The 10,335-nt window shown below is 37.1% G+C and overlaps 1 protein-coding gene across 1 annotated transcript; it reads left to right on the forward strand.

Annotated features, from left to right (window-relative positions):
- The first annotated feature begins 1,637 nt into the window (after positions 1-1,637).
- On the forward strand, positions 1,638-9,573 carry LOC143886666 (catalase-like). The gene is made up of 8 exons (XM_077390726.1): positions 1,638-1,780; positions 3,878-3,974; positions 4,870-5,147; positions 6,079-6,855; positions 7,426-7,515; positions 7,697-7,764; positions 7,989-8,082; positions 9,339-9,573. Exons 1-8 carry the CDS (start codon positions 1,766-1,768, stop codon positions 9,396-9,398), a joined length of 1,479 nt encoding a protein of 492 aa, XP_077246841.1. The 5' UTR covers positions 1,638-1,765; the 3' UTR covers positions 9,399-9,573.
- Positions 9,574-10,335: the final 762 nt, after the last annotated feature.

Genomic DNA, 10,335 nt, shown 5'->3' on the forward strand with positions numbered 1-10,335 from the left:
ATTCATCAACCTTGTGGAGTTGATCCGCTAGCCCGTTGAACATTGTAATGTGTTCTAGAAGATTCTCATCTTCTTGCATCTTCAGCCCGTATAACTGCCGCTTTAGATACAATCTATTGGCTAAGCTTTTTGACATGTAAAGTTTTTTCAATTTCTCCTATAACTTAGGCGCTTCTTCTTTTTCCATAATGTTAAACATAGCATTATCTGCTAGAATTGTACTGACCATCTTCGACTCAATGTCTTCCCACTCGGCATCTGTCATCTTCTTTTGCTTCCCATCCTTTCCTTTCAACGCCTTAGCCAGGCCCTGTTGAACAAGGATGTCCTTCACCCTAATCTTCCATAGGGTAAAGTGCCATTTCCGTCAAATCTATTGATGTTGAAATCGGTAGAAACCGATTTTAGAGCCGTCTAAGATAACCCTTGTTGCGGAGCTCCACCTTGAATGAGAATTTCTCGGACAATCTTTCTACCTCCAAGAATCATTGTAACTACAATCCAATCACAACACCCACAGTCACTCCAGCCGGCCTCAACGATTGCTCCATCTTGGCTCTAATACCACTTGTTGTGAAAATCCGCCGGGCAAATCCAATTCGATCGTGCACAAATTAACGAAAAAGTAAAATAAGAAGCAAACCATAAGATGAACATCGAGATTTATATGGTTTGGCCAAGATGTCTACATTCACGGGCAAGAACACAATCATCCACTATGAGAAAAATAATATACAAGGATTACAATAGATTAAACCAAACTAAAAAAACTGCCACCCTTTCTTTGCCCTCTCACTTGAGATTGTGAGAAAATTAATTCAAAAGAAAACCGAAGTCTATCAATAGTTAGCAAAACTCCGTTTTAAACTCCCTTTTGTTTTTGAAAAAAATATGTTTTATTGGGTTGCTGTTTAATACTTCGTTTGAAATTTTTACACATTTTTTGAACCAATACTGTATTAAACTCGAATTTTTGATGTCCTTTTTTTGCCCTATCACTTTTGGCTAACTATGGGTGTAGTCGACACAAGAAACAACCGAGAGCCTTATACATAAAAAGGAAATTGCTAGTGCCCATAGCAAAGGCATTTCATAGCTGGTCTATCGCAAGTCACACCAGCCACCTCGTGAATGGAGACAACATCTTTTGTCTCCATTCACGAGGTGGGTGGTATGACATGCAACAGACCAGCCGCGAAATGCCTTTTGTGATGGACCTTAGCAAATCCCACATAAAAAACCCTAAAAAAATCTTTTCTATTTTGGATTCCACCGAATAGGAAACTAAGATACTTTCCCAACCTACTTCTCTTCGTAGAGTTCAACTCCATTATTGAGTAGGCCGCTATGAAAGAACATATACACTTCCTCACTTACTAACGTTAAAGTTGATATTTTCACCCTTTCTCCTCCCATCTCATCCCAGAGTTCAACTCCATTATTGAGTATTCGGCTAGGAAAAGGACAAAGAGACAAAGAGGTAAAAAAAAAATGATATTTTCACACCTTCTCCACGCTCCACCATCGTTTTCTTCTGTTTGTCTTTTCCAAAATAAAGTCATTCGTAGGAAAACATACAAAAGGTGACGGAAATATTACGGAGGGGTGGAAATATAAATTTTCCTTTATTATCTACAGTAGAAAATTTAAAAAACTGAATTTAATGCTTGTAGTTGAGTCCGTGAACTATAAATCCACCTGCAAGGGTGTAAATGAAGATCGCCACTCATAGCAAGCCTTGCTCTTCTTTCTTAGTCTAGAAGCCATGGATCCTTACAAGGTCTGATTTTTTTTTTCTCTCTTTCAATATCTTTCCTTCAATTTGCTTTTTCTTGGTTTTTCATTTCCAATTTTTTTTTTGTTTTTTGTTTGTAATATGGGTGGATCATGTCTTTGATCTTGGTTGTTTTATTTATCAAGTTCAAATTCATATGATCTGTAGGGAGCATGGATAGATTGATCCTTAAGAACATATGAAATACTAGTTGGTCATTCTTTCAAATTTCTTTGATCTATATTTCATACGAGTGATGTCACTAGAATTGTATGTTTGTGAGGATGGTGACGTTACTTTTATGGGACATGGTACTTCGAAATTCACGAGTAAATAACTTTGGTAGTCCTGCGGAGTAGCATGCCTTTGGCTAAATTTTGAAGGTTTTTTGGTCCTTTGGCTAAATTTTGAAGGTTTTCTCTCCATTTTCTTTTCTTTATAATCATATTCCATGAAAAAATATGGAAAATAGAAAAATTTTCCATATTTTTCTACTTTAATTTTCTACTAAGAGGAATGACAGAATGAAGGGCGCCCTAGCAAAAATTAGCTTCAAGGGCGCCCCTATTGGTTAATTTTGCAAAGTGTGCCTAAAAAAGTGAAAACCGTGTTGACTTTGCATAAATCAACCAATAAAGGCGCCCTTGAAGCTGATTTTTTTACAAGGGCGCCCTTCATTCTATCATTCATCTTCTACTAAATGGAAAAAAAATTATTCATAAAAATGAGTTAAGAAAATGCTGGAAAACCCTATTTCCAAAAAAAATTAAATAAAAAATTTCCATTTATCTAAAAAAATTTTGGATGTAGGAAAAAAAATTATGAAAATTTTTTATGTGAAAAAATTGCATATAAGAATAATTGCAATGGTCCATTTTTTTTTCATCCTTTGCACAAAAAAGGTACCAAAGTGGTTACCATAGCCAGGGAAATTATATGGTGGCCGACCATGAAGTCCTGTCAAGGTGGTGATGTTTCACCCTTGATGTTTGATCCAACAACAACATCTTAAAAAGTGCACTGCGGATAAGGGTGTCAATTTTGGCTCGGGCTTGGAAGTTCGCTCGAGCTCGGCTCGAAAAAAGCTCGTTAAGAATTTAAATTATTTAAATATATATTATATATTAATATATACACTAAAAGGGTTGTCCAGGGACCGAAAGGGGAGGCAAAATATGTCACTTCATTTTTGGAACCCCATTTGTTACTTGGACCACTCCCCGTAGTGTAAAAAAAGTAGTCAAATTACACTAGTAGGGCTGTCCAGGGAAGATGAGGGGTGTGAACTTAATATAACCCGAGCTCGGTAAGGCTCGCGAGCCTGGTTCGAGCCCGGGCCGAGCTTTTGAGCTTAACGAGCCGAGCCGAGCCTGGCCAAGCTCGGCTCGGCTCGGCTTGTTTACACCCCTAACTGCGGATCAAATATGGTGTCTGTGCGTCAAGTTTAGTATGTATTTTTTAAAAGTACGGTGTGCCCACTTCTTAGGATGATCTGAACTATTCAAAACACGACCCACAACATAAATAGGCTAAACTCAATAAATCATCTACATAGGTATGCTGCTCAGGCCGAGTCAACTCGTAAATTATTGAGTCAACCCTGTCGTTTTTCAAGTCTATTTGGCTCAGTGTTCAAACCCTGTTGTTATTATTATGTTTATTTTTTTTTACTTAATCATTTCTCTGATTCCATATCATAAAAAATTTCTTTAAATGGTTTGATCTTTAGTTTTTATGGATATATCTCATTCAATATTTCCACATAAACACGTAAAAGTCTCCTTTTCTTAACAGTAATCTTAGCTCTTTGAATTTTAGTTTTTTCTTAGGCCCTGTTTGGTTGTAGGAATTTTCTTGAAAAGTTGGAAAGAAAGAAAGAAACTCAAGAAAATTCTAAAAGTCCCTATTTTTTTTTTTACACACGGAGATAACTTGAATAGAGCCTTATTCAATTTTTAGAGGGGCCCTTAAATTTATGATAACATCCCTCTAAATTAACCATAATCATATCATTTTCCTCTAAATTGTGGAAAGAAAAATTCTCCCTAGAAATACTTTCTTTTTTCTTCTTCTTATTATTATTTTCTTTTATTTTTGGCGCAGTTCCGTCCTTCAAGCTCTTACAACACACCCTACTGCACCACGAATTCTGGTATGCCCGTTTGGAACAACAATTCGGCACTCACCGTCGGAACTAGAGGTATTCATTCTCATCAGTAGGATCATTTATTTGTTATTTATATTGGCATATTTTGAGTTTAAAAAATACTGTCTTGTCAACTCGAAACCGGCTGATTTGACTCAGTTTTGATCTAACCGAGTTGGCTCGAAAAATTTATCTGGGAAAATAACCAATTACTCCAAAAGCTTAAGCTGTTTGAGTTCGTGTTATATAATCATTTATACTTCCAGCGCTCTCCCTCACTTGTGGCCCCTCTTTCTTTTTTTCCTTTTCCCCTTCTGGGGTTGGGTGCCATACACTTGGCACATGTGGCCCTTCTTTTGGGTTAGCTGTACATGGGAATTTTTAATATCAAGGAGTTGTTAGGTTTAGAATATTCCGTGAGGCGATAGCTCTGATACCATGTGAAAGAACCAATTACTCCAAAAGCTTAAGGCCCAATTTCTTTGAGATTGTGGCAACAGGTTGTAAGCCCCAAACTGATTATTGGACTCAAAATTAAACATAATTTTGAGCCAAATAATCGGTTTGGGTCTCACAATCAGTTGTCACAATCTCAAACAAACAGGGCCTAAGCAGTTAGAGTTGGCATTATTTAATCATTATACTTCAACACGTCCCATTTCACTTTAGTATGGTAGTTGTTTCACTGATTTTTAAGTGGAGATTACTACATTTTTTTTTTAGGACTGTTGAGTTGCATTTTTCTCATGGGTTTTTTTCATGAATCGTTAATTTTGGTGAGTTCCTTTTGAGTATGATATAAATATTATCTTTTAAGATGTTTTTATGTTTCTAAGGGTTACTAAAATGTCTGATCACAATCTATGTAGGATCAGCTGTGTCTCAATAGAATTTGAAGGAGAATCTAAATTATGAAATCCACAATTTGAGTGTTATTTTCATTCGACAGGGCCGATTCTCCTCGAGGATTACCACTTGATCGAGAAGATCGCCGCGTTCCATAGAGAGCGCATACCGGAGCGTGTGGTTCATGCTCGGGGTGCTAGCGCCAAGGGTTTCTTTGAGGTCACCCATGATATTACTCACCTCACCTGCGCTGATATGTTTCGGTCACCGGGTGTCCAGACGCCGCTCATCATTCGGTTTTCGACTGTTATCCACGAGCGAGGCAGTCCCGAAACAATCAGAGACCCTCGAGGGTTTGCCATTAAATTTTACACCAGAGAGGTAACAAATTTTGAAGTACACCAGCAATTTCTACAATCGATTATTGATAATTTTCAATGATCATAGGACAAAATCAGTTGCATAATTAAAGTAAATCATTTTCTTGGTTCGACATTTTAGTTTAGCTCGTAATTTCATGTTATAAAAATATTGATCTTGTGGTTTCAAATGTTAGGGCATCCTTGGATGCCTCCAAATATGGTCCTTATTTGCAGATACGGTTATTTTAATTTTGTTTTATTTCTAAATGGGACATTAACGCCCCTTTTGGAAGTAATTAACTGTATCATTTCCGTATATAGCCAAAAATATTTGTCTTGAAAATTTCTCGGAAAAGGTGTATCGGTTGATTTTTTTTATTTTTTATTTTGTTAATTTTGGATTTACGTTATGAAATACTGGAAAAATAAATTTTTACAAATTTATTAAAAATAAAATTTAAGAACAAAATTATGATGAAAAATAGTATCGTGAATTTATTGTGATATTTTCGTGATTTTTGGTGGTAAAAAATAAAATATGAATATATCTCGATGAATTTTCAAAATCTAAGGAAGATTTCTTAATTATGTTGTTTTATAAAAAAAAATTACAAAAAATTGCAATATTTCTTGAAAATTTTGGAGATATTATGTGCGGCTATGATCATTTCTACTATTATTTGCAAATTATCATACTTAACTTCAAAACCATTTTCATATTAAATTATGGGTAGTGATAAATCTACTCCCAAATATCTTAAATCGACTCCCCGTGTGTCTTTCTCTCTCTAACGCAGAGGAGAGAGACAGGCACATTGGGAGTCGATTTAAGATATTTGGGAGTCGAGTTATCACTCCCCTAAATTATATGCAAATATTTTTTAAAGGTATTTGAAAAGGCCCTTATGTTGATTTGTGATTGAATTATTATGCTTTTGTTTCAATCTCAGGGAAATTGGGATCTAGTGGGAAACAATTTCCCCGTGTTCTTCATCCGTGACGGGATGAAATTCCCCGATGTGATCCACGCATTTAAACCAAACCCAAAGTCCCATATCCAAGAGAATTGGCGAATCCTCGACTTCTGCTCGCACCACCCTGAGAGCTTACACACATTCGCCTGGTTCTACGATGATGTTGGAATTCCGCTAAATTATCGGCATATGGAAGGATTTGGTGTTCATACCTACACCCTAATTAACAAAGAAGGGAAGGTTACTTATGTGAAATTCCATTGGAAACCAACATGTGGAATTAAGAATTTGACGGACGAGGAGGCCGTGATCGTCGGTGGGACCAACCATAGTCATGCTACTAAGGATCTTTACGAATCGATCGCAGCGGGAAATTACCCAGAATGGAAACTTTTCATCCAGACCATGGATCCGGCGCTCGAGGATACATTTGATTTTGATCCATTGGATGTTACGAAAATTTGGCCTGAGGACATTTTGCCCCTTCAACCCGTAGGGAGAATGGTTTTGAATAGGAACATTGATAATTTTTTCGCGGAAAATGAGCAGCTCGCCTTTGCCCCTTCGCTCATTGTGCCTGGGATCTATTACTCAAATGACAAGATGCTCCAATGTCGAATTTTCGCCTATAATGATACTCAGAGGCACCGCCTCGGACCCAATTATCTGATGCTTCCGGTGAATGCGCCCAAATGTGGTTATCATAACAATCACTACGATGGCGCGATGAATTTCATGCATAGGGATGAGGAGGTAATCTCATTTTTAATGTCTAGAGATTGATTTCTTATTAAAATTAGTGTCATTTAGAGAGAAAAAAACTTCTACTAAGAACAGGCGTAAAATAAAGTTTACGCCCATTTTTAACTTAAAAAATGGGCGTCAAATAAAGTTTACACCTATTTTTAAGTGAACAATATGTGTGTAAAATTTGTTTTACACCCAATTTATGTTGAAAGAAACATAGCTTTACATAAGCAGGAGATATTAAAAAAATTGTAGCTATATAAATATAGGGATGTAAGTGCATTCCCTTATTTCAATTTCTCTACATTTATAGCTTGAAATATAGTAAAACTATGTAATTGGTACACTTATAATGCTAAATTGCAAGGCGAAAAAATAAACCGCACAAAAATAATTCTAAATTACTAGGAAAAAGGAAAAAAATAAACTAAGATTTTTTTCTCTTCATCAATGTGTATCTAACAAGCGAGTCTGTGAAATGTGGCGTGTCCGACATGAAGTTTTTAAGTAATTAGATTATAATTAGTGCCAGGTTAATTTTATATTGTTAAATTAATCTGATGATGCGATTTTCAGGTGGATTACTTCCCTTCGAGGTACGATCCTGTTCGACATGCTGAGAAGTACCCCATACCAAACCATGTAATTAATGGGCAACGCGAGAAGGCGAGTTCCTACTAACCTTGTTTTATTGCAATTTTTATGCTTGATGACTTAGAATTATTGCTTGATTAGTTTTAAGTAGTCCTTAGTTAGATGAAATTAAGTTTGAAACTATTTTTAGACTGATCTTATTCCGTATGTATGTAAATACGTATGTATATACATTGTGTTTCCGCGAATGCAGACTATCATCACTAAGGAGAACAACTTCAAGCAAGCTGGAGATAGATACCGATCTTGGGCGCCCGACAGGTAATGTGCTTGTTGTACTTAATTAAAAAAGTTATTATTCTTAGGCCCTGTTTGTTTAAGATTATGACAACCGATTGTGAGAGCTAAACTGATTATGGGACTCAAAATTATGTTTAAATTTGAGTCCAATAATCGGTTTAGCACTCACAATCGGTTACGAACAGGGCCTTAATGGTGTCAAAATAATTGGATTATCATATGGCTCTGTTGTCTTATGTTTTCAGGCAAGAGCGGTTTCTCAAACGTGTGGTCGACGGGCTGTCGGACCCAAGGATCACCTATGAGCTGCGCAACATATGGGTCTCTTATTGGACTCAGGTGAGACTCCTCATTAGCCCATAAGGTCCCAGATTGAGCCATATTGACAAGCCTGCGATTTGATCCCATGCCTCTTTATAAACCCATCAAATAGTTGTACAGGCATGGGCTTGATTGTGAAGGACATAACTTGGGCTCGACTCTAGGCATATCGTCAGGCCCATGAAATAGAGGGGCCTGATTATTCAACCGAGCATTGTAAGAAATCGAAATGGGCTTGGTTCCGAGCTTCAGTGGGCCTTTCGTAGCTCCACCAATGGGATAGGAGTAAAGAGTAGTGATTACAGCTGTTGATAGGCCCTGTTTCTTTTGGATTTTGATAACCGATTGTGAGTGAAAAACTGATTCTTGAACTCAAACTTGAAAGTAATTTTAATCCAATAATCAGTTATAGACTCACAATCGTTTCTCAAAATCCAAAACAAACTGGGCTTCAGTGTAATATGGGTTTAAATGTTTAATGTAGTGTTAAATAATATATTTTGATTATAAATTTACAAATTAATATTTTCATTAAAAAAAGGGAAATGTTATCAGCACTACTGTATTTTGATGAGGGCACTCCTCACTTTATTAAAAGTACGGTATGGCCCATACCATAGGATGATCCAAACCGTCCATTAGATAGGTCACAACCTAAATAGGTTTGCCCCAAAAATCATTTCCATAGGTTGATCCTAACCCTTCGATCTGAAAGTTAGAGGGTTGATCCTAACCCTCTATAGATCGGAGGGTTAGGATCAACCTATGGAAATCATTTTTTGGGGCGCAACCTATTTAGGCTGTGGCCCATCTAATGGACGGTTTGGATCATCCAATGGTGAGGGCCATACCGTACTTTTAATAAAGTGAGGAGTGCCCTCATCAAAATACAGTAGTGCTGATAACATTTCCCTAAAAAAATATGTTACAAGCAGGGCTAGAGCCGACCCCCTTTATATCCATATCAACATTAATGACATATGGCAACTTAAAATTTATAATCTAAATGGGTAGACAACATAAAATTGGGCTACAACTTCTGATGATTTGGAACCATTTTCTAATAAAAGATGAGCCGCAATCCGCCGTTGATCCACACGTAACAGGCAAAAGTTGCAGCGATCAAATGATTTAGATCATCTGATTAGTGCAATTGGTGGTGCATAGCTAGCAAATTAAGTTGAAATATACACAAAATATTTATAAATATTATCCAATATAACTTATATATATTGTATAATTTTTTTGATCAATTATTTTGTAAATGGATGCAGTGTGACAAGCCTCTGGGTCAGAAGATAGCGTCTCGCCTCAATGTGAAACCAAGCATGTGAGCGCTGCACACGTGTGTTCGAATTTCGGCCTCGCTTGAACCAGCCCCGAAGATTTCTTTTTGTCGCGACTTATGTAATTATGTGTTTTACTTGACGCTATAAATAAGTAAATAAATAAATGCCTTGTGCATGACACGTGTGCCAGTTGATGGCACAACCCGTGTCGCTTATAAAATGCGCGCGCTTTTAAGTCGGTAAATATTGTGATCAAATAAAAAAAAGGGTGGCTCAGTGCACGAGGCTCCTGCCATTATATGGTCTCGAGAGGGCTAGATGTACGCAGCCTTACCCTTGTTTTGCAAACAGGCTATTTCCGTGACTCGAACTCATGACTACCAGGTCACATTGAAGCAACCTTAGCATTGTGCCAAGTAAAGATCATGATCAAATACCATAACAAAATTTTTTGGGGGTTACACAAGAAAGTAAAGATCACACATCGAAAAAGTGAAAGGATGTGCAAGGGCAGCTTACTTGGGTAAGTCCCTCTCCTTAATGGCTAGCTTTTAAGGGTGAGTTCTATCGAGGTGCCAACAAGTGGTGTTAGAGGATGGAGAAAATCCCTCCTTAAGACTAGCTTTTATGGGCGAGTTCTACTTTTGTCCCATTAAATCCCACTCTGACCGCACACTTGCATGTGTCTAAGCGTGTGCTTGTGTACATGCACGTGTGTGTGAGAGAGATGAAATCGTTTTATTTTGGGTCTCATAGTACCGCACTACTGTATTTTGATAATGACACTACTCGTTTTGTTTTACCATTGTTTGATTGTATTTCGATAGCATCTCGAGTACTGTAGCATCTTCTTAGAACCTAATTAAAAAAGTGTACAACAAAGTGAGTAGTACCATTATCAAAATGTGGTGGGGTGGGTATCAGTCCCCTACACTAATTCTAATTATTGTATGTTCATGTATTTCTGTCCCTCTCTTAGGCG

The sequence above is a fragment of the Tasmannia lanceolata genome, unplaced genomic scaffold, assembly GCF_043159265.1.
Source record: "Tasmannia lanceolata isolate RefF3 unplaced genomic scaffold, GAP_Taslan_0.1 ptg000011l, whole genome shotgun sequence".
NCBI classification, from domain to species: Eukaryota; Viridiplantae; Streptophyta; class Magnoliopsida; order Canellales; family Winteraceae; genus Tasmannia; species Tasmannia lanceolata.